Source organism: Camarhynchus parvulus, chromosome 1, assembly GCF_901933205.1.
Source record: "Camarhynchus parvulus chromosome 1, STF_HiC, whole genome shotgun sequence".
Taxonomy (NCBI): domain Eukaryota; kingdom Metazoa; phylum Chordata; class Aves; order Passeriformes; family Thraupidae; genus Camarhynchus; species Camarhynchus parvulus.
In genome coordinates, this window is record NC_044571.1 from 68,943,661 (window position 1) to 68,968,899 (window position 25,239).

Genomic DNA, 25,239 nt, shown 5'->3' on the forward strand with positions numbered 1-25,239 from the left:
CAAAAGTCATATTTCTTGGAGGAATAGGGGAAGATCCTCTCCAGCTGATAAGTGTCCTACTTCTAGCCCTAGTCTGGACGAAATCACACTGCAGACTTGCCACAACCTGAATCCTTATCATGCTGAAATCAGTCCTCTGCAGAGCTCAGAAATCTGTCCTTTGTTCACTGATGTGTCTGCTGATCCTGCCTGATATCTGAACCCCAATTCTCACAGACACCTGTGGTCTTCAGAGGGTCATGCCACCCTATAAACAGTGAAACAGCCAGTGCACAGTCTGGGTCATTTTGGCTTTCATTACATTGCCATGCATTCAACAGCAGTAACCTAGTAATTTTCCCTCATCATACAAGGCAATTGTGAAAATATATTCATGATGGCTGGAATAGACAATCTCCCAAAGACTTTAATAATTCATTCCCTGGACATAAAATACAAGGGACAGAGCTGAAAACTGAAGTTAAAGGAAAAAGGACAGCAAGTACTGTTCTTTCTGTGTTTGTGATAAGAAATAATTATAATCTTTGCTCATTTCAGTAGGTTTCTAGTTAATATGCCATAAGGGTCAATCTACACTCACACATAGTATCTTAATTTGGATATTTGCCACCTTTTGACTGAGTCACTAAATTTTTTTATTTCAATGCTGTTCCTTGGATCTATACCGTATATAGAATGAGTTAGGGAGTAAAATAGCCTTAATAACACCACAAGACACAGAGCAAAAAACCCTATCCTTTTTTTAAAGACTCATTCAAATAAAATCACTCGTGTTATCTTCAGTGTTTGTATAAAAGCTTGATTGTTGAACTACCTCAGATCCCAAGCAGTGGATGCAAGAGCACATGACAGACACAGCTTGGTCTTCCCTGTCCTTCCTCCACCAACCAAGCAACCTCATCCTTCCTCCACTGTGTTCATCTCCCAGTAGGGATTTTGGGAACCCAAGGCTCCTGCCCAGTTTAACAAGGCAGAAACACAGTGAGATATCTGGAGCCAGAGGTGTCTAGAGGGACTTCCATCACATTTTGGCTGCTTAGGATGGCTTTCCAGGGACAAGAAGAAATCCTTTTTGAGGTGCAGGTCAGTGTAAGAGACAGCATTAAAATTAGTGAAAAGTAAATCTTCTTTTGTATTATATATATAAAATCCAAAATGAGCTCTGATAGTCCCTGGGTTTCCATACAGCTAAACAGAATGGAATTAGTTTACACTTCTAGTGCTCTGTCTACAAAAACCTGCCAACTTTCCCATTAGGAAGGAAGAGTCTCTATGGGCAAATTACCATCATTTCCCAAAGCTAGTCTTTGGGAAGCAAAAAAAAAAAAATTTCTTCAATTCAACATGTCTTTTTCTTTCTAAACATCCCTATTTATAATACTAGCAGGTGATCAATTTGCTGGAAAATACTGGAAGAACACAGTAACAACTTCCAGTAACAGCTAAGATAGCGCAACAGGGTCAGTGCCAGAAACAGTTAGGTAGGTTTATTCCTAATGATCACACATTGTTTTAGGATTTATTTTTTATTTGAGGTTTGAGAACTAACTTCTGGCAGCAGCAAATAAGCCAACAATCACCACTTGGCACACAAAAGCAGCTGTCTAAGCTGCAGAAACTCACCTCCTGCAGAAACTTCTCGTTCATTGGACCAAAGTGATGACCCGGGGGCCTAATTCCTGACACTACTAGTCCAGAACCAAAGAGCCTTGGCTTCTGGAGGTCAGGTTTGAATTTGTCATAGAGGACACTGGCGGGCTTTGGCTCCCCTCCGCTGGACGCCTTCTGCTCGGCAGGGACGGGCACGCTGCATGCGGCGCCGTCGAAGGGCAGCCCCGCTGGCGCGAACAAGGGGTCAAGCTGCTCCATCGAACGAGGGCTTCTCCTAATGTACGTGATGATCTTCGGTCTCACAGGTTTGGGCCGGGGGATGGCAGGCTTCATCTCAATGCCTTCTTCCAGCTTTTCACTGCAGTCACTGTCCACACCAGCCTTATCTGTGACGGAGCCCTTGGGGTGGACCAGGATAGGTTTTGGGATGGCGCTGCTGCAAGCAGTCTTGATAGGCACTTTAGGGGATAAGTTTAACAACTGTGTGCTGTCAGTGGGAGGTAGGACTGAGGAGGGTGACAATTTGTCATCATGAAGTGCATAAAGGTCCTTCAAATTACTGTTTGATAGTGTGGGCTGACCATTAACATCCGGCGTTGCCATTGGGTGCACAGGAGTTGGGACACATAAAAAGACATCAGCCTTTGTTGGAATATTACAGCTCTCTGGGGCTTCCTCTGGAGGCTGTTTCTCTACATTAGCTGTTTCTTTACTTGAAACTGAAACATTTGAGGTTTCCACATCATTGCTGTGACTGTCAGGTTGTTGGCTTGACGCTGTCTCTGCACTGCGCGCTCTGTGACGATCTGACGGATCAGAAGCAGGCACAACAGCATCCTCTGTGCTTTCTTTGACTAGCATCAGTTTATTCTCATTAACTTCCAAGGGTTTGCTGTCAGGTGGATTAATATCATGTATAGGAGATATGTGTTCACCAACTGTTTCAGCACAACCTGTGTCAACTTCATGCAAATTTTTGTTTTTTCTCAGTGTCACTTTGATGCTGGATTTACTACCACAGGTGAGTGGAAATATTGTTTCCATTTCCTCATCAGTAAAATATTCCTCACCAGCCTGGCTGGTTGCCCTGCTGTCACTGTCATTGCTTCCTCTTCCTTCCCTACTGTTGGCGATGTTATCATTTTGCAATTTATCATCAGGATGGGTTACTATCTGGCTTGACAATGGGTCCTCTACTCTATTACAGGTGTCGTGAAAACGGGATACTTGAAATTTTGACATGTCAGACCCAGAGCTTTTCTGTTCCTGCACTGCTGTATTTTCAGCTCTTGGACATCCCAGGAACTCTACCAGCATAATTCTCTCTATCTTTTGTGGACAGGTATTTTTATATTGTAGAGATGGTGCAGTCCTAAGCTCCAGTTTTTTGCTTTTATCACCCTGACCTAATTGTGCTTCTGATTTACTAGCAACTTCATTGAGCTTAACAGCTGAATGTTGAGAATGAGAAGTATGCAATGTGCTTTCAATGCTAACATTTGGTACATTTTCTGGTTTACTTGTTTTCTTGTTCCCTGAGGTAGACGGTGTGGAATAAAATACAGTCTTTTCCTCTGAGGTATTGTCAAGTGGACAAAACACCATCCCAAGAAAATGATCCGTGGATGTTTTTTGGGATTTCTCTGTACTTCCTACTAAGTGGTGAGACCTGTCAATGGAGTCCAATGATGCAGAAAGCAGACGCTTGCACGACACGCGACCAACGCCGTCTTTTGCAAATGTTTCAGGCTGAGGAGAAAATTTACTTGGTCTTCCCAAAGAAAGCCTTTTTATTCTCTCCACCTCCACAGTCCTGGACATTTTTCCCTTAGGAATGTTCTGGGTGAAGTCAATATTACCTTTGGAGACAACCTCCAGGTTGGCATCATTTGTGCTACTTTTTAAATTGGACAGACTTTGTCCTCGGCTAATCCTGATATGCCTTGATATATCCTTAGCTTCGCTGGTCCTGCAATCTTTCCCCATTTCCCTGCTTGTGGTGGAGGGCAGCTTACTCTCCTGCGCACTGGTGTGACAGGTTCGAGAGTCTTTGAAGGTCAGAAGTTTATTCTGCTCTGTAGGCAGATGAGTCACTTTCTCTGTTCCTCCAGAGTACAAATTCCCACTCTCATCTGTTAAATCATGTTTCTTAACATCCCCATCAGTGGCTCTAACTTTTGTTACAATTTGGTTGGCATTGGTATCCCCAACATTCACTATGCTTTCATTGTTGTTTCTTATTTCACCGTGGCTGTCGTGAAGCTGGGAAAAACATGACTTGTTTGGAATTAGTGGAGCACTCATTTTGAAGCTTCAAGTGACTGCTCTTTTTTTTTTTTTTTTTATTTGGCAGTTCTAATTAATGAGAAGGTGTTTTTCCCTATCAGGTTAACTTTTATGCATGCTTCAGTTATATATTTAAGTTAGAACTGATCAGTAGAAAATTCATCATCGGAAGGCTTGAAGTCTCTTCTCAGAGTCACATTTTTCTGCTGCTCAGTTGTCTTTTCTGCAGCTCCTGGACCTAGGAAATCTTTATGATGTGCTGTAGAGAGGTTCAACAAAAGCAAAATAGATCTGCCAAGTTCCCTCTGAATGAGAGCCAGTTAATCCAGCCAACCTAAGGGGGAAAAAAAACCCAAACACAAATAAAACAAAAACCCAAACAGACAACATTACACTGATGTCAGGAATCATGATAACTAAATCAAACTTAAAACCAACAGCACTCCCAGGTATAACCCCAGGACAGAGTGTTTTCAAACACTTTAAATGCTGTTTCAGTTACAGCTTTGCTCCCAGCAAAAGCTCTTAGTGCAGCACAGATCTCTGACTCGAGAAGTTACACAGCAAAAACTGTCCTGGTTAGAGGAGTGGTTGTTACTGTTTTTAAGACACATAGGTTCACAACTGGAAATAGACAAAAATAGCCAGGTGAGGGTGGGATCCAGTCTTGAGGGTCTAAACATTTGCATATTGCTTCAACAATTATTACACCAAGAGTGGCTACTGAAGCATTTAAAGCATCACTGTACAGATTAGTCATCAATAATAAAATTCCAGGTCCACAGAAGTTGTTTATGGGTTTCTCTCCTTGCCTTGTAGAAATCACTGCTATTCTTGCACCAACACCCCACCCCCTTCAACATTTCTTAGCCAGATCTATAGATTCTAAGAAAGCAAAAGCTACAGCTGGAGGCCTGCAAAGAAAAATTATATTTTTCTGAGACAGATGAGTGTGTGTATTTTTAAATATAGAGGATTATACACCAATCCAAATACATGCATCTCTTTTTGGCTCCCTCAAATGTTTGGCTTTGGGAACTCAGATTTTGTCTTCTATCACCTCCAACAAGATGAAAGTGAGATTTCTATCTATTTCATGCCTATATTCACTCTCTGAGATATTTCTTGCAGCCTGTGTGTTCATACCCTTCATCATAAAGAAACATGGACACTGGAAACTGGAACATGCTCCACATTTCCCAGAAGCTGGAATTCAAAGCACTTGTGATACTCCCAGCTGTGCTAGGTTTCTAGCCAGGGGCTCACAGGGGCACTAATCAGAAGTGCAGAATCAGTCCAGGGCTCTGTCGACAGTATCTGGGCGCCAGTCTGGGTCCCTGTGTTCTCTGAAAGCATCTTCTCACACAGTGTGCAGAGAGACCATGCTGGTGTGCCTCAGAGACCACACCAAGCACTTTGGGCTAACGTTGCTAGTACAAATTTATTAACATGAAGGTCAGGAAAGACCCGGCCATCCTCAAACACAGGGCTCTGCTCAACCTCAGGATGCTGCCAGTTGAGACTAACCCCTTAAAGCTGACAAGGATGAACTCTATGCACCCAGCATTCCAATTCCATCTCTTTTTGTGACATCCAGCCTCAGATTAGGGATGTCAAAGACTTGAAGAATCCATTACATTCTTACATTACAATTAACACCCATACAATTACCCAATGATATTTTCTTTTTTTCAGAATATTGTCTGGTTAACTTTGTAATGTGTTTTATGACTACCATTACAATAACTACACAGCTAGTAAATAATACAAGGTTCTGCTATAGAACATACAAGACTCCTACTAAATTAAAATAAAAATATAATGTATTTTCCTATTAGGGAATACAAACTTTGAAGCTTGGTTTAGTCGATGTGTTGAACATTTACATATTGTGATAGGCCCATTTGGAAGTAAGATACATGGTTTTGTGTTACATTTGGGACCTTAGATTTGATAATTCTTCTGTAAATAGATGCTATTTAAGAAGTTTTGGCTTGAGTTTTCTGCAAGATAGTTTATTTTAAATGGCACTGTCCAGACTCAACTTCACTATGCTCTTTGTAGTCAGTGAGATGAAAAGACTCAGCTGTGTCTGGGTTCTGCTGGCTCTTCCTCTATGTTTTATTACTCACCTCTCTTGACTGATGTTGGCTGACATACACACATCTGAAGTCACTTCCTGCTGTACAGGAATGCTCTGAGATGAGAGGGACATGAACCTCCTAACTTCAGATGCCCTCCTCAGAACAGGAGAAGGGAGTAAGAGGAGTCTCAAGCCCAACAAAGACAACACTACATCACTTAGCAGCACATCACTAGGGACTCTGGACAAGAAACATGTCTGCAATCTTCAAGACTGAACTTGACATGTGTAAGGATTTATATGGATAAAATTTTCTTGATACTGTATAATGTAAAAATATCCGCTCTGAACCACTGAGAGTAGAAAATGAAGTCATAGCTCTCCATGTCACCGCATCTTGGCAGGATCTATAACTGTATTTGTGGAAAAAAACCAAAACAAAAACCCTTTACAAAGTGATGTGAACATGCTAGACAGTGGAACAAAATTATATCCACCAGATTATGTTTAGCTATGAACCCCACAGGGAGAAGAAAAGTTCAAGGAGCCAGAAACACAATTAAATACTTCTGTTTAACTCCAGCCATATCAGGTTCCTTCTAAGATGTCTATCTCTTATGAGATCCTATTTTAAACCTAAGCCCGTTTAATGATGATCTAGGAAAGAAGTCTACAAGAGTTTCTTCCCATCTGATATTGCAGTTCCTCCGCTACACTCCAAGTCACATTTGGCCAGCAGGTCTCACCCTAACCTCTGGAGACATTAGGAGGAAGGAGAAGCTGAGCTGGATGATTTTTGCCCCAGGACATGCAGCAGAGACTGCATCAGCAGAGCTCAAGTTTGTAAAATAAAACTGGCTGGAAAAAGAATGCAGCAGCCCATTTCTGAATAGTAACAGCAGTGGTTTTTTTGGTTAAACAAGCAGTGTAGAAATATTGTTATCCTCAATAGGAATTGAAAAAAGAAAAATTGTGAAGAACTCCACAATATTGGTTGTTCTGTTTTCAATTTGCCACAAAAATAGAACAGCAATAATTATGAGATACGCAAAGGAATTATCAAAGAACGTGTACAAATAAAAATTGAAATAAAGAAATAAAACCTGAAACATGCTGAGAATTTTGCTTCCTCTATAAACATTTCCTAATGCAGGCTGTTACAGCTGCTTACCCATCCCAGTACTGAGAGTCTAAACCCAGAATATTTACAGCAAGATACACCAAAAATATCTGGGTGTTCTGGTAACACTGTGCATGGCTTAGACTGATTGCTCTTTCAGTACCATGTGTATGAGAAGCACCTGAACACTTCATTAACCATCTGCCACTGAACCGATTCCTCTTGCTACTACCATAAAACAAAATAAAACAAAAAAACCCCAAACAACAGAAAACAATGAATTTGTAAATCGCTGGGGCAGAGCCAGTAGCCTGTGAAAGGTCAGCCATGGGCCAGCATCCCCCATCAGCTGCCCACTCCTGCAAGGCAAAAGCTCTCAACCCAATGGGGTAGTGGGTTGTGCTGCCCAGGAAACAGGATTACACAGGCAGGTTGTTCACCTGGAGCAGAGAGGGTTCCAGATAGACCTCATTGCAGCCTTTTAGTACTTAAAGGAAGCTTATAAAAAGGAGGGAAAATGACATTTTACAAGAGCAGATATTCATAGGACAAGGAGAAATAGTTTTAAACTAAAAGAAGAGAGATTTAGATCAGATATTAGGGAAAAATTCTTTACTGTGAGAGTGGTGAGGCACTGGAATAGATTGCCCAGGGAAGCTGTGGTTGCTTCATCCTTGGAAGTGTGCAAGGTCAGGTTGGACAGGGCTTCAAACAACCTGATCAGTGGAAAGGCCCATGGTAGGGAGTTGGAACTAGAAAATCTTTAAGGCCCCATTCAACCCAAACCACTCTATGATATTATGATATATGGAGGGAACCTGTGCACCAGCCCACTTGGCAATGATTCAGGGAGCAGTCTGGAGGCCTAATGTGGTGTTTGTCCTCACAGAAGGCAGCTACAACTGCTTGATCACAACTCAGTTCAAAGCACAAAGTGAGAAATCGCCATCCATTTCCCTCAGAGAGGCTATCATGATCAAGAGCTCTAAGTTTTTAAACTCCCGGAGCATCCTGGACAAGGGCTGAGCACAATCTCCAGCTCTGCTGCCCTCTGCACAAGCAGCACACATCCAAAGGATGAGAGTCTTGGATGCATTACAACACCCACAGATAAACTCCTGCAGAGAAAGACCCTCAGGAAGAAATCTGGGCCCACGAGGAAGACACTGCTGTTGTGTGACCAGTGCAGTGATGCAGGGAGATGGAGGAAAGCAGATGAGGGATATATTCGTATAAGGTGGGAAACAGATGCAGCTTTTACAGTTACTACAGAAAATGGAACAGATGCCTCCTGAAATGCACAGTTGTCCCAAGAAATGCCACCGGGGAGGACTGGCAAACCAGGCAGAGCTTCACTGAGGCCTTCTCTGGGAGACAAGATACCACCACATCCAATGCCAGCCCTGCAGGCTGCCAAGAGCTGAGCCCACAGATGAAACAAATACAGCACTGGATGGAAAGGAGGTGAGAATATCTCCTTGGGAAGCCCAAATCTTCATGAAGAACTATTTCTGATGGTGACAGAAGCTGAAAGCTGATAGCAGGATATTAAAAAAAAAGAGCCAATAAACCTTTTGGAGTGGGTAACATACAATTGGAATTAATTAAAAGTGGTAGAAAAGTGCTCATCCAGGCATGTGATAATTCTGTTAATGTGATTTAGAAGGGTGAGAACTAAAGATTTGGATACAGTCCCCGACAGCTTCTATTCATAACAAAGCAGACACAGCTGTTTGAGGAAATTACAGCATAATCTCATCTTTGGCAGATCCTGTGGAAATGTTGCTGTCTGTCATGAAGAGGACAGTACTTCAGAGAGACAGCTTTCTGCCTGACAAGCAATGAGAACATAGGCAGAGAAGAGATGATAGAGCAAATGTTAAATTTTTACACACTAGAAAGTGGCAGGAAGGCAGTTCTGATTCAAAAGTAAAACTGAAAATATTTGAAGATATTAAAAGCTTTTGTAGAGTGCAGCTCTGTAGCATTTCCAGAATTTCGGTCTTTTAGTGTTTCTAATGTCTCTATAGTCAATAATTTTTAATTATTTCATTATTTACATGATTGCATATTTTATACCTTTATAAGTATAATTATAAAAACTGAAGATAGAATAACTTATGGTTTCATAGGCCAAGGCAATTTTTTCTGTTATACTTTACTTTTTATTCAATAATAAAACAGACTTCATTCTATCAAAATAATTAATAAATTTATGCTAGTCTATCAAACCAAATCAATTGATCAATGGTCCATCTAACCAATTTATGCTGGTCTATCAAATTTTATAAAAATTATTATGAGCAAAATAGACTTCAAACATTTGCCATATTTAGTTTCAAAATTTTCTAAATCAAACATTTTCATTTTCAGTTCCAAATAATATTTCGAATTTACTTCATCTTGCCAAGATTTTTCACACGGCAAATCAGGTAACACAGAAAGGTTACTTCCCCTACCCAAATCAGTATTCTTATTTTCTTAAGTAACAGGGCGACAACAAGCCCAGCGGAGAACTCCTGGTTCTTGCTTTCACTAGACTTGGGATGAGCCATTTCTTTTTGGCCCTCTTCCCTGTATTTCCAGAGAGATTTTTGGATCAAGCCTTCAGTAAAACAATTTCCTTATACAACACACCTGAGAGATCCCTTGGAAGCAGCATCACTTCCAGTTTGCTGGAAATCACCACCACATGCAAGCCTACTGAAAGCACAGCCAAAGGTAAAGGTGCTAAAGCAAGGTTGTCCCTTCACCTTCCCTGTTGTATCGCACTAAATAGTTTATTTTGTTGTCTTTGCACTGGTGATGGGAAAATTTTACTGGGTATGTCAGGTCCCATGGATGGTGTATTCCCCCTCCCTTTCACATGGTTTCTCCCTCAGATACCCCTCCCCCCGTTTCTGTATCCCCTGGTGGTCCATCCCACAGGTGGCCCCTCCCCTCACCCCTCCCCAGTGGCATCCCATTGGCCACGGTCCTCTTTCCCCGCCCCCTTCCTTGGGTATAAAATGCCCTGCAAGGGCACCACGCCCTCTTTCCTGCCTGGGTGGTGGCTGTGGTCAGCCATGCTCTGCCTCAAGCCAATAAACAGGATACTCGCTCCCACGTGGGGAAGAGCGCTTCTGTGTCTTTTATCTTTTCGTCTATGCAAGTCCATGTGGGCTTGGGTTCAAGCTGGCCAGATTGGACCCATACAAAGCCCAGAGAGAGCCACGGATTACTGCACTTCCCAAAGGAGGGGAGGTGGCAGCACATGAAACAACGGGACTGAAAAATAAGCTGCCAGCATGAGACTCCAGCCCTGGAAATCACTGCAGCAGCTGGCAATGCCATGATGTGTAATTGGCTTGCAAGTGCAACTTTCCTTTCTGAATACACTGAAAAAAACCCGAAGGAGATGTTCCCTGTTAGAAGCACTTCCATGCATCCTCAACTGTCTGTGTATGGCAGCTGGAGGACAACAACACAGCAGATGGAGCAAAGGGAATGCACTGCTTCTCCTCTGGCTGAACACCCCTCTTCAGCACTGCCGTGGTTAATCTCACAGGGCCTACTGAGGATGGAAACAACCACAACCACGTGCTCTTGGCTAAAGAAACCTGCGTTTTCATGGTCTCCCTGGGGAACACACCCACAATTTTTCCTGCCATGGCAGTGGCAATGGCAATGCATGAGCAGACATTTTTGTACAGCTTTGTAGTTTGTCTCCAGTTAGTGTGTGGGGTTCAGTATGTCTTCAATGAAAACTCATCAAAAACCTTCCCAAATAATATATATAATTTTATTTTCTTAAGAAAATGGTAAATGTATGAGTTTGGTGGGGGGGGGTTGTCAAAACTGTATTTTGTAATATAATACTCTAATAATTTATCACCTGCGAGGGCCGAATTCCCAAAGTACATTATATGGAAAGTATCCTGCTGATGGCTATTTCAAAGGAGTACAAGATTTTGGGATTAAAGATGTTCATTATCAAAACTGACAGATTATTTTCACTATTAACATCAATCAAGTCTCCACCAGGCATAAGCCTGAATAGTTTTTTTTCAAGACTTCTTTATTTTTACATTTCTACTTGCTTTCATATATTCGCTGTTGGATAAGACAACATACTCTGATATAAGAAATCCTATTAATTAGTTATCCCCCAAAAGGCAGAAGTCTCTATCTTAGCAATGGCAACTGGGAGGCTGATTGATAATCACAGCAACTAACCTTTGAAAAAATATCTGATTTTATTTTAATTCCAAATTAAATTTAATTCCAAGCACACCTGGCTAAAGGTTTAGGAACAGCTCAAACTTTCTGGGGCACAATGCTGTTCAATTTGAGGAAAGAAAAACAAGCAGCAGAACTCAGGGAAAGCCACTGTGAAGACAGTATCAGAGAAGGGCATCCTGGCTTTTTAAGTAGTATGAGCTGGTAAATCAAGCAAGGCAAGACCTCAGCCCAAGCCATTGGATCTTTATTGCCACAGCCATGAGCAAAACACAGGCAGCACAAGAAAAGCTCAAATCAAAAGCCCAAAGGAGAGAAAATTATCCCTTATCACCCCAAGGCACCATAAAGCAAATGAAAATGGCAAGAAGGAAAGCAGTAAAGAAGTTCTCTTGGACAAAAACTACAGTCAAGGCAAAAACTGATTCCTCCCAAACAAGTGCAAACAAGCGTAAGAAAAATTATGTATCAAATCAAGTCCGTGCTGCCACAGCGCAGCCCATCTGTTACATGCTGAGACATTACCCAGGGGTCAGCCCCAAACAGGAGGCATGGGGACAGCCCTCTGCACTCTTTCTTTTGCCCAGATGGCAGCAGGGCACCACACGTGCCCCACTGCACCCCTGAGCACTCCCGGGCACGGTGCCACTGATGGAAACAGGAGATTGCAGTGAAGGTGAGAGAGGCACCATCAGCTCCTACTGCTCTCTTTCAGAACACAGGGAGCAGCAAAGGGATTCTGCCTATCCTTCCTGGTGCCTTCACCTCACAGAGCCCAGCCAGAAACTTACTATGTCCCTCTCTATCCAAAAACATGAACTGCAGTTCATCATAAAATCTGCAACAGCTGGACAGTGGATGCGTGGGGCCCCAAAACACTGCTTAATTTATTTCTGTGCAGCACAAAATCTTGACACAGAAAGGGGATTGTGAAATGTTTCCAAAATGATCATTGTTTTTTTTTGCTAAGACTGCTAAATCTTTCCTGGCTTCCAAAAAACATCTGGGAGACAGAAATAAATAGATTTAGTTGTAACACTCAAACATGAAAAAAAAGTTCATAAATTTGCTTCCTATTGAGCAAAAAACCCAGAAACTCAGAAACTTTGTCTACTCCAGCAAATTTACCCACTGCTGATAAAGCAGTTACAGCTGATACTGAACTCAGTTTTAACTTCAAGTGTAGCCAAGGCTAAACTGTCTTTCCACATAATTTCTTGAATTCTACTGAATTCAACAGCAGGTAAATGTGTCAGTTCTCAACTGAATACCTAAATATGAATTTAGAACACAAATTTCAGATTGCTAGGTTTGCACATTTCAGTTTGAACCACAACCAGCTCTGTAATGCTGTCAAATTTCAGAAATGCTACTGCAGTCAAAATTTCTTAACATTACTGCAATCCATCAGCAAAAACTGAAACAAATGTGAAGCATTATCAGAAATTCTGCTCATTTCCTTTAACCTCAGTAAAAAACATTTTCGATAATTTGACCCATATTTCCAAAATGCCACTGTATTTCCAAAATACAGATCAAACATTGGAGATTTGGAAATCTACATTTCCAAAATGTAGAACAAATTATGACTTGTGACTACAGATCTAAGGGAAGAAAAAAACACTGTTACTTTGTTTTAAAAAGCAGTGTCAGGATGAAAACTGTGTTAAAATCCAGACTGGGCTCTGCACCAGAGGAGCTTGGTTACAACAGTTACTACAACCAACTGAAGGGCATCAATCTCAGTGTGGTTTTATTCACACTTTTACTTTGCTATCAGGCTCAGTAAAGTATATGAAGTAGATTTCCAGGTATAATTCCAACACCTGGAAACCTACTTCATTCCATTAGTAAGGTAGGAGGAACATACACAATTATTCCACTCAGGCCACTCTGAGTGAGAAGCTGGAATTTCAGATGCCCACCTGCACCACATGTCTGTGGAGGCCAAGGGCTCAGCAAGGAGAACTGGCAGGGGAGTTCTCACCTAAGAGCACAGAAGGCAGAATGCAAAATCTTAATATTCAGAAAGGTGAAGCACAATTAATGCATTTATCTGCCTGCTGCTACTGATCCTGAAAGTGTACTACAAGCACTCCACAGCCAGCACTGCTCTGTAAACAATTGAATTTGCTCCACTTAAAAAATTTTGTGTATGTTGCTCAAAAACACTTAGAACAAATTGTCTGCCAAAAGATTGCACCCCCATTTTCATAAATTAACAGAAATTAGATTCAGCTACAGCACTCTATCGCTATGCATTCCAATCAGAAATGCCTGTGTACTTAGAGATTGTTTTCTCTATTGTATTTTTCAACATCAAATTTGTATACAATAAAATTACAGGATTTAATAGCTTTTTGCTTATGTTTTTTTTTTAATGCTGTTAATTAGCACCCAAAGTTGTACCCCAGGCATCTCCTGTACCTATCAGATACAGATCAGCTGAAAACCAGCAAGGCCCCACCTCCTCAGCCCAAAGAGAAAGGGATGTTTTGAGTTCAATGTTTCAGCTTGCAGTAATCCCACTCTGCACTTACCCCAACCATACACTTGTTTTCCCTCCCTCCTTGTGCAGTTGGGAAGAGGTTCAGGCTTTGAAGCATGTGCCAAAGAGCTGGGCTTTCAAGGCAAAACACTGAAAACAGGTTAAAAAAAAATGGGGTGCTGTAAAGGAAGCACCTTCAAATTCCCTTCCTCCTTCCTCCAGTTTGACTGCATCTGCAAACTGAAGGAAGAAGGATGTGGTCTCCCAAGGAACTGCTCAAGACTTTCCAGCTTTGCTGGTGGAGCTGGTTGGGGGATGAGTGCTGGTGGAGGACAAGCTGAACGTGAGTCAGCAGTGTGTCCTTGCAGCAGCAAAGGTTAACCCTGTGCTGGCCTGCTTTAGCCAGAGAGGGGCCAGCAGGTGAAGGGAGTGACCCTGCCCTCTGCTTGGCATGCACGAGGCACCTGGAGCACCCTGTCCACGTGTGGGGCCTCAGGCTGCTGAGGCTGAAGAGAATCCACAGAAGGGCTACCAAGAGGGTTACAGATCTGGGGCATAAAAAGCATGAATATAGGGCCAAAGGGTCGGGGTTGTGTTAGCCTGAAAGATTGGAGCATGGGACTGACCTAATAGCTTCTTCTTCTCAACTGCCTAGAAAGGGGAATAATAGAGAAGGCAGAGCCTGACTCACCTCCTAGGTGTTCAGCCAAAGAAAAAGAAGCAAAAAGAAAATCAGGCTGCAATAAGGAACATAAGAGGAATGTAAGGAATGTAAGAGGGAAAAAATGTTATAATGACAGAGGTTATAATGACACTGGCATAGATCACCCCGAGAGGTTATACAGTCTTCATCCTTGGAGGCTCAAAAGGGTTCTGAGCATCCTGACCTAAAATTGGTCCAGTTGTGAGCATGGCTTGGAGTAGGTGAAGTCAGACAGAAGTCCATTATTTTTAATGAATTTTTTCCATGGTTCTGACAGCAGCAACTTCAAAGGGAGAGAGAAATTCCTTTGGCAAGGACACACTGCTGGAAATGTCTCTGAACAAGACACAGTGCAGCCTGAAATTAGTATTTTTATCTGCAATAAAGTGAATTTTGCCCAAAAACAGTACCCAGAAAATGTAGCAGCCATTATTTTCTCAGCACTCCAGAAATGGAGAAGAATCACCTGTAGTGTAAAGCCACTTTGCAGTTAAAAGCTCAGTTTTGGGTTAGAAGAAGCAATAATGCTGGAGCCACCAAGGATGTGGCAGAGACAGGGTACCTAACATTTACCAGTGAGTTACAGTAGCTTAGGTGAAGCTGGCATGCACAAGTTCTCAGCCAACAGGAGAATACAACCCTTTTTCATGCCACAATATTTATTATTAAATCTATTGAGTTTTAGGTTGGCTCTATCTCTCCTGACCAAGGCATTTCATAGTGTGGCCATGGTTAGACAACATAAAGTAAGGAGACAAAATGAATGTGACCCCTATAATAATCTACTTAGTGCAGGTAAGTCAGTGCTACTTTGTTAGGGAGTGCATTTGCTAAAACTCAGAAGATCACTCAAAACACAAGTTTCATATATCCAAACACTAAACAGTGTAAATAGCTGTCCCAGGATTCTGCTAACTCCTGTGGGGAAAAATCTGAAGCTAAAAATGGCTCTTTACTCTAAATACCTTCTTCTGCTGAACCTGGTATGTGAGTGCTACAATTGAGATCCTTTTTCACTCAAAAGTGTCAGAGAAACAGGACAAGAAATTCCCTCTGTTTGACATTTGTGACATTTTTGTCAGTGAATTATTACTGCCAGAAAATTATAGTGCCTATTTTCTTCATTATGTTAAATTAATCGTTCTCCCATACAGACATACAGACAAGAATAGACTCAACTGCTCAAATTCACTTTGGTGGAGCAACTAAAAGTTTTAGGCTAGTTACTGGCACGATGGTGTGAGAGCAAGAAATGGCCTTGACTCTGTGCAAGTGCTGCTCAGCAATAAAGAAAACATCCCTGAATTATGAACACTGTTTCCAGCACAAATTCGAAACACAGTACCACATTAGCTGCTGTAAAGAAAAATATTCAAGCCAAAACCAGCACACAAAATTATGTTAAAACTTCTTTTATTCTGCCTGAATCAGCAGCACATTGCTTCAATTAAACCCTACATCCTAACAGAGTAACAAATTCCATGCTCTAAGGGTAATTACACACGTTACTGAAACAGAGGTCTTTTCTATCAGGAAAATAAGCAGAAAATCAAAAAGAATTGAAGAAATAAGGCAGATCATTTCAATCTGTAAGAAGGAGAAAAAATTGTACTACAACCAACTCTACCACTTGCAAAATGTGTACCTTAAGCTGAATAAATATGTAAGGATGACTAATGAGTAATGCTGCAAGAATGCACAGCTGGACACTGCCAGGCTTTGGTCTGAGCTGCAGCAGGGCAGTCATAACACCCACCTGCCCTTACCCCCTTCACTTATATGGGGAACATTAAAAATAAAGGACTGCTCTTCAAAGCAGAGAACTTACCTATGACGCCAATATAGCACCATCTACCTTCAGGAAGTCTGTGGGACTGTGCCTTTCATTCTCCCAAAGTAAAGAAGTCTCAGTAATCCAAAGTTGCCATTTTTGTTCTTTCTTAGTTCCTTCAGCACCCCAGAAAAATTTTTCTAAATAAAATGTCTACTCTTGGCTTCCTTCAACCTCATAATCCACAGTGCACCAGCAGCCAAGTAGTCAGCAATATTCCCTCATTGTGTCCTTAACTGAAAAGATACTGTAGATGTTTGGAAACAGTTACAAAAGAAGACAGCCCTGGGAAACAGCAGACAACAATTTACCTACATGCTCTCAAAGAACTACAGAAGGAATGTATTTGGACTAACTACTGTATTTTCAAATTCATTCTGAGTACTTTTAATATACATAAAAGTATTTTAGAGTGTTAGGCAGATCACAATACAACCCTCAGAAGCAGAAATGTTGCACTAATGGGAAAACTAAAAGATTGCTTTTCCTTGAAACTGCAGAGATCCGCATGTCATGTACAGCTCTGAGCATGTCAATGTTTCAGTAAGAAATTGCAGGTCATCAAGAAAAACACAAGATAAATGCTTAGTAGGAAAGCAGTATCCCATAATTAACCTCTGCATGCCAGTAAGGTTCATCAAACATTGTACTTAAATTTCATAAGGAGACATGGAACTATTATTAGATGTTTTTAAGAACATTTTAGACAAACCGTAGAAATTATGCAATTCTAGATTATCTTGCCTTGAAGAAGAGGAATGGATAATGTGACCTCCCTCCCAATCTTCTTCAGTAACTTATGTGTGAAACTTTGGGAAAAAGCAATAAAAGAAACTAATATATGCAACATGGATAAATAATGACTATGGGAACTATAAACTCCTGTCCAGCAAATGCTTCCATAATGCTGAATTTTACTATCTTAAGTCATCTTACAGATGTCAAGGGGATGACTCAGAGCAGTAAAATTATGGATATGCCACAGTGTTTGCACTGTGAGTACAATAACTCTCACTTCTGTACAGCATGAGGAAAGATGACCGTTCACACTTCTATGCTGCCTCTTCGAGAGCTTCCAGATAAAAATAATTAATCTCTGGAAACATCTGGCTAGAGAAGAGCTCTGGTAGTTTGTACAAGAAACACTTGCAGGATTCTGGACGTAGAAAAAGTGATGGGGCAATGAATCAGTAAGTTTGTAATGCATTCGTACATTCATTTGGAGGGTATGGAGATGGAATAAGAATGATCTAGCATCAGAAGCTCCCACTTTTGCAGTCAGGATGTCTTGACACCAAATGTTTTAGCATACTGGCACATTCTTAACAAGATCTATAAAGAGACCTTAATATTGTCAGTCTCAAAATGAAGTGTTTTTGTTCAATATTACAGGATGCTTCTATACAGTTAACAAATGTATGAGTCTATGATGATTTGTGGATATAAATCCAATCATATGCCATGTCGGGGAGTATTTCTCAGTATGGGATCTCTTAGAGCTGATCTGCCTCTGGCCAAAGCACAGATAGTAGCATGATCCCTAGACAGAGCACTAGGGATCTTCTTGGAATGCTTACACAAAGGGAGTGATAAAGGCTGTTAAATCACACCTGGTTTGTCTTCACTGGACTAATATGCACTATGTCAGATAACCACTCTAATACCTTTGATGTAATTGCTTAGAGGGTTGGATCTGAAAAAGAAATAGCAGTTAAGCTGGTCTGTCTAACATACAATACTCCTAAAGTAACACTATTGGTGGTAATAGGAAGAACATGAGGAAAGGAAAATTAAAGTGAAATGAACATTTCTCCTGCTGTGACTCAGTCCTGCACCATGAGCTTTACTAGGGGCATTTTTTCTGCCTCGAATGGCACAGGATCAAGCCTATTGCTATAATCATTAAAAAGTGATTAAAAGAGAGTACTGAAAAATAAACATCTTGAAACTATTGCCCTCATGCTACAAAATGGATTATATATGGAGCTTGCTCATTCAGTCTCATTGTTTACTTACAGTAACTTACACAAGGCAATAAGGGAATACAAATATCCAAAAGCACAACGGAGGAATGAAAATATCCCCTTGCCAGGAGTAACAGAAAAGAAGCAGGGTGCCTCTTGGGTATTCCACTCTTCTGAAAGTAAATTAACTTTCAAGAAAGTTTCCATGGGTTAACTGACAATGATGGCAGTAAATACAATACAAAAACTGCAAGAGTGCCTTTCTAATAATTGTGTGGTTTGTCTTCTTTTACTTGGCAAAGTGTCTAAATACCGTGGTGGCATTATATTAAGCCATCTCACAAAAGACCCAATCAGCTAATGTACCATTGCTGGGCTTTAGAAAACATAATGAAGACCTATTTATAGATAGCTTCTCTGTGTTCAGTGCTTTGGGCTTTTTATTCTTTCAAGGAAGGAAAGCTGTTGCCAAAAACTACATGCTAGTATCATTTGGCAAACTTTCTGTAGCGTTATCTGATCTGCAGAGACATTAAATCTGTACTGCAAATACACATTCAACAACTTATTAGAAGGTGGAATTTGTGGCCTATTACACAAACACATATACAGTTGATAAGCCATCATAGAACAGCTGTTGTGGAGATATTTCCCCATAATTCAATCAATACAAGCAACATATATGCAGCTGACATCTTACTGAAAAATCTTGGAAAGCCTGCTGACAGAAGTGGGTGCACACAAACATTAGCTACGCTGCCATTCTCACATACCTTTGTCCCCCTTTGCTTTTTTTTGCACTCAAAAGCTGCATCTTACACTAACTATAGGCTGCATTTTAAAAAGGGACTGCTTACGTAGGAGCTTTAGCATCTGAATCACTATACACCAGGTAATTTTAGATGTAGGGAACAGCCATGTGAAAGGTTTTCTTCCCTTGTTTGTGCATAAAGTTTAAATAATTAAAATACATTTTCAGGAACGACACACTAGATGGTAAATTTCAGCCCAGATGCAGATTTTTTTTTCTTAATGAATGAAAAGAAATAACTTACAGAAGGGTTGTTTTAAGACAGGAGAGTTTTTGGAAAAATAAACAGTGACAGACTCTTCCCTGTACAACAGCAGTGGGCATTGCCATAATGTAAACACAGGATGCTACAAGATGTGGGGACACTTCTGCAGATCTTAAATCCATGCAAAACCTACCCAAGACTTTAATTACTTCCTCTGTAATACATGTATACCTAATCATGTTTCAACTTTCATCTTCTCTCCTTCCTCTCCCATAGTCTTGACATCTAATGTTCTGTTCAAACTACAAGCATGCAGAAAATGCTTTTATCATATCCTTGGGGAAAGTGCAAAGCATCAATAAGATAACAAAGTCTCTACAATATCTATCCTCTTTATTAACTGAAAAATGCCAGCCAGTTTCATATGTTGCAGGAGTAGGCAAAAAAAACTAGTGGTGTGAGAGCATAAGGAGTCAGATGGTCTCTGATCCAATTTCTGCTATGTGATCTGAAGTCTGTGCTCCTATCACAGACATGAAAGCAAAGACATGCAACTGCACTGAAATGCAATCAAAATTTTTCTGCACTTTGGTCTTCCTGCAAATACTCACATTTTTAGGATGTTCTTTAAAGTTACATGATTCAGCAAGGACATTTTTTGCTAAAACACAAGGCTCACAAAAACAATGACCAGCAACAGATTTCAGAATTGACAAGTTACGTGTGTTAGGGCATTATTGATTTTGATTTTTGATTCTGCGAATTGATTTTTAGGATGAAGGGAATATTAGATCATAGAGACCATAGTATTTGATCATGCAGTTGAATCTTGGGTATTCAAAGGCATTGTGTGTTGACACCAAAAATCTGAATAAATTAAAGGATTTCAGTGCCTGAGAAGCCAGGCACAGACATGCAAGATGAAGGTATAAGAAGGCCTGAGACCCATGCACAGCGGGGAGCTGATGTGCTACTTGCACCAACAATGGTCCAGGCCAGCAGTGATGCCCCCTGATACAGCAAAAAAATGATAAGGTCTCTTGTCTTTGCTAATTTCTTCCCAGTCTTAAATCTGTTCAGGATTTGGAAGCTGAGCATCTTAACAAAGGTTCATCATCCAAGTAATTAAGAAATGATTGTTTGTACCTCTTATCTCTGTTACTCAGAGACATGTTACCAGTGTTTCATCCCCAGTTGTTTAGAGAATGCAAAAAATCCCACAAGCTAAAGTGACCCTGCATTCCTCCCTCCTAATTCCCTATCAAATATAAATAAATCCAAAAAACATTTGGTAAATTGCATGTTAGAATAAAAATACCACCAGATTAGCAAAGGCCACTAGCAGAAGTCCTGCATCATAATTGCATCAAGAGATTTTAAATTCTAAGCTATTACACTCACATACTTGTATATTGCTACTTGGGAATGGGTCAACACCTCAGTGATCAGAGAACACTTGGGAATTACCTGATTTTGTCTTGCTCTTACTTAATGATTGCAGTGAGGACAGTGGAAGAAGCCATGTGTGAGCAGCCTTGATGTAAACACAGCAGCTAAAAGCCCTGGGTAAGGCAGGACTCACATGAAGTTCAAATTTGTCTTTTTCAAACCCTGTGTAATGAAGAGAATTTAATGAGTAGTTCAGTAAAGATCTGCAGATAAACATGCACCCAAATCAAGCACGACAATAATTTCCAGTGACAGATGAATTTATACTAAGTGAAATTTCTTAAGAGGAACTTTGGGAATAAAATACCTACATTTATTAACAATAAACAGATATAAACTGTCCTGGCTTTAGCTGAAAGACTACACTGTGGGAAGCACATGTGAGTTCTTCTATAGAGCAGCTCTTATCACGAAAAGGAGTCTCTTTGTATCAGGTTTTGCATATAAAAAGAGATTATCAGTGAAAATTATCCTATGTGAACCATGTAACTTTGTTTACACAGAATGTCCCCTTTAATTTTTTTTATAATGAATGGTATTTCAAATTCATCATGTCAGATGAAGATACAACAATTATACCTTTCAATTGCAATTACTGCTATTTGTGCAAATGTTTTCCACCCCTTTGGTTTAGCTCTATTGTTGTATGAGTTACACTGGCAAGAATTTTTCCAAACAACAAAAATGCCCCTTTGACACCTCACTTTTTTCATAAAATACCATCATTTATGTTCTCATAGCACAGCTCTCTTGGTGAAATTACATACTTCAAATCAAAAAGGATATTAAAGGTTTAACAAAAAGAAAAAGGAAAGAAAGGGGTATGATAGCACTTCAGCCAACACCTAGACTAAAAATACACATGGTTAGAAATGTTCCTGGGCAGTGGGGACAGCTGGCTTGAAATGGCTCATCAATCCATCTTTATCCTTCCAAAAATTATTATCCCCCAAAGGAGGATGGATAATTGTAACTGTATCTTTGAGCGTTCAAACACTGGAGATATTCTAAGGAAATGTTTGGGAGAATATTAACCTTCATGGACCAAAGTTATGCTGCCAGCCACTCCAAAGATCTAACATGGAGGAGATCAATGAGTGTTCAGGAAGGCTCTCTGTTTAGTTTGTCTGCATGGATGTGGCTGGGGGAAATACAAGAAAATGTAGCTGATGAAACTGTAACTTTATGCAATCCTGTAGAGAGCCTCACCATATTCCCAGACTCCAAATCCCAATGAAATAACCCTGAAAGGCAGGAATCAACCATTGAATAGTAATGGCTTACTACTCATGAAGCGCTTTTTCTCTGGTTTTTTGACTTTTCGCTCTGGAAAAGAGCTTATGTACAAAACATCCCAGTAAAAATACAATCATACAAAAATACTTCATTCACATGGTATTTGCAGCTTCAAATTTAAAAACAACCATTTATAGTCAGTGGAATCCCCCAGAGTGCAACTGAGTCTCTTCTGGGCCATTTCTCACATGGTACCAAAGCCAGAGTCAAACCCTGTCAGGAGGAGAGGCAGTGCCTGGAGCACCCATTACTTTTTGCATCAAAATGTCTTTTTCTGCCCAACTGCCTAGAGCACTGTGCAGGACAGGCTTTCATCCTCCAGATGCTCCTGAACCTTGCACAAGTTCCTGGCAAGAAATCATAGAATACCTGGAATTGCAAAGGACTCACTAGCATCCTTGAGTCCAATTCCTGGCCCTGCACAGCACACTTCAAGAGTTGCACCACGTTCTTGAGAGCATTGTTCAAAAGATTCTTGACTTCTGTCAGTGTTGGTTCCATGACCATTTCCTTGGTCATGGACCATTTCCTTGGGGAGCCTGTGCCCAGCCACCCTCTGGGTGAGGAACCTTTTCCTGATATCCAGCCTAAATCTCCCCTGAAGCAGCTTCAGGCCATTATCTCAGGTTCTGCCTCTGGGTACCAGAGAGAAGAGATTAGTGCCTGAATGTTCACAGCAAAACATCTGCTGCCTTTAAGAGAACAGGTTTTCATCCCTTTGGGGTTAATAATGTGGATCAATTTTTTCAATCAAAATAACACCATCACCTCATCAAAATTCTATACATTTTTGGCAGGAAAGTTTCTACCTTGTTTTTTTTAAGTAGAGATGAGAATAAGGAAGTTATGACAATGTAAGTCTAATTCTGAAAAAGCATTTTTAAAAAGCATTTTTTTTTAATCTAATTTTTTGGGGTTTTTTTCTTTTTTTTTTTTTTTTTTTTTTTTATTATCCCCATAACCCAGTCTATAGTTTTTGGCCTTTTTACTTGACATTTCAGGACAAAAGGGTCCAAGTCAGCCAGCATAAAGCCACACCATGACCTACAAAGAAAGTGCAAAGCCTGTACTAATAAGCCTCTTCCCACAACGGATGCAAGGACAACATCAGAGTGCTGAAGAATATTTGCAGAGACAGCAGAAGGAAAGCTGAGAGAAAGCAGGAAGGCAGGAAACAGTTCATCAATCTTAATGGATAATGAGATTATTTAAAAAAAATGAAAGAGAAGAAGTGTTGAGAAATCCATTATTTGCAATGAAAGGACAAATAAAAGTAAAAGAAACTGGAAAGGGCTGATAACCAGGAAGATGTCAGGGAAGTACAATCATAGAAGAGAAGGAAATTGCATCCACTTGCAAATAACAATTCTTGCCTTTCTCAGGTAGAACTGTCACTCACCGAAAACCCTTTGGATTTTGGAGAAGTTGAAAAAAATGAAAGAAAACCACAGTGTATACAATCAAGACTTAAGAAGCCAATAAAGTCAGGCTGAATAACTCCCTGTTACACACTGTTTCCCAGCGTTTTGCTAAAAAGGACGCTCTGGAGCAACCACATTCTGTTCTCATCTGATCTAGATACTGAGAAATTCTTCCCTCTCCTTGCTCTCTCTCAGACTTCTCTTGCATTAATTAATTTTCTTTGCAATGAGATCCAGACTATGAGCCTTGCACCTACCTGGAAGCCTAAGGAGAGAGCTGCTCATCTCAGAGAGGTCCCCAGTGGGTTGGGGAGCATCTGTCTGCCCTGACACACAATGAACCAACCTCCGTCATTTTCTCCACCAGCTCCCAGCCAGCCTGGCCTAGCCCTGACCTCCTTGGCAAGAGGAATATTACACTCAGCCAAGTCCTGGCTTAGCCCAATCCCTGTTTGATCAGCGGAAGATTACATTAGGAGCTGGGAGCTTTGCTATCTGAATGCAGCATGTGAGAATTCAGGCTGGCTTCTGCCTTCCTGCTGTAATTACCTGATAATCACCATCAGCACACACACCTTCCACAGGCACCTCCCCTGCAAAGGGTCCAAAGCTCTCCTGCCATCAGCCCTTTCCCTGTCCTTGGAAAAGGGATCACTGGGTGAGGAATTGTGGCATGAGGCCATTGTCCTTATCACATACAGGGGGACGTTTTTTGAGAAATACAAATGCAAACAAAGTGATTAGCCATGGCTGTGCCCTACAGAAATAAAACTGCTTCCTTCTGATAAGCAAAGTAACTGTTTTGAATGTGACTTCACCTTATTCTGTGCTGCTGCTCAAATCAGGGATGTTATCTTGGAGACAAGGACAATAATGAAAATAATGTATTTCCATGACTTCCATGGTATCAATGTTATCTTGCTTAAAACCAGAAAGTTTTACAAGAGAAAGTCTGATGTCACATCTGGCACTGGTGGCATCAGCCGTGCTCAGGTCTGTCCTTGTTCCAGCACTTGCTTTCTGTGGCAGTCAGTCAGCTCACAACACTTTTGTCTTGCCCTCATGGATTTGTAACACAACAGCTCAAACCTGAACACTCAACAGCTGGAATCTCTGGAATCATAAAGGAATTGCAAGTTTCTGATGTGATGCAGCCAAAACAAAGGCAAATGGAATATTAGGGAAGCTTTTTAAACACAGACTCACAAATTTAGGTGTCCCTGTATAAAGCATTGGTGAGATAGCAAGTGACCCAATTGGCAAGCCACGTTCAATGCAATATGCAGATAATGACATTTAAGGTAACTGAGGGAAATATAAACCTCTTTAGGGAGAAGAGCAAAGAAAATGTGGCTTGTTTAGTCTAGTCAAACAAAAGTAGAGACAGGCTGATCTCTCCCTCTCTAGGGGAGCATAAGGGAATTAATCTAAGAAAAAATAGTATGAGAATGATACATGAGAGAAGATATTTAAATTTGGGTCATAAAAACAAGTGAGTACAACATGGCAGTCAATACAGCTAGGTAGAAAATAGAAGACAATTCCCAGCCTTTACAGCAGAGACTTTTGCTGTCTAGGTATTTCTAAAACATAAGATGAGCAAATTCTGGAGGGATTAGATGATGTGAAACTTGTGGCAGGTGGTGCAGAACTCATGGACCAGAAAGTGCCCTCCAGGTAGGTGTCATAGTGAAGCTCTACTAAGAAAAAGAAGATTTGATCCTGCTATTGGGAGTCCTTGCCTATCAACAAT

At 40.8% G+C, this 25,239-nt stretch overlaps 1 protein-coding gene across 3 annotated transcripts in view; it reads right to left on the reverse strand.

Annotated features, from left to right (window-relative positions):
- Positions 1-25,239, reverse strand: part of MTUS2 (microtubule associated scaffold protein 2) — a 265,540-nt gene that overhangs the window by 157,678 nt on the left and 82,623 nt on the right. For all 3 annotated transcript variants that reach the window (XM_030955594.1, XM_030955612.1, XM_030955603.1), the window contains one exon: positions 1,624-4,231. In XM_030955594.1, the coding sequence (XP_030811454.1) occupies positions 1,624-3,915 (2,292 nt within the window). In that variant the 5' untranslated portion in view covers positions 3,916-4,231. The remainder of the gene's footprint in view (positions 1-1,623; positions 4,232-25,239) is intronic.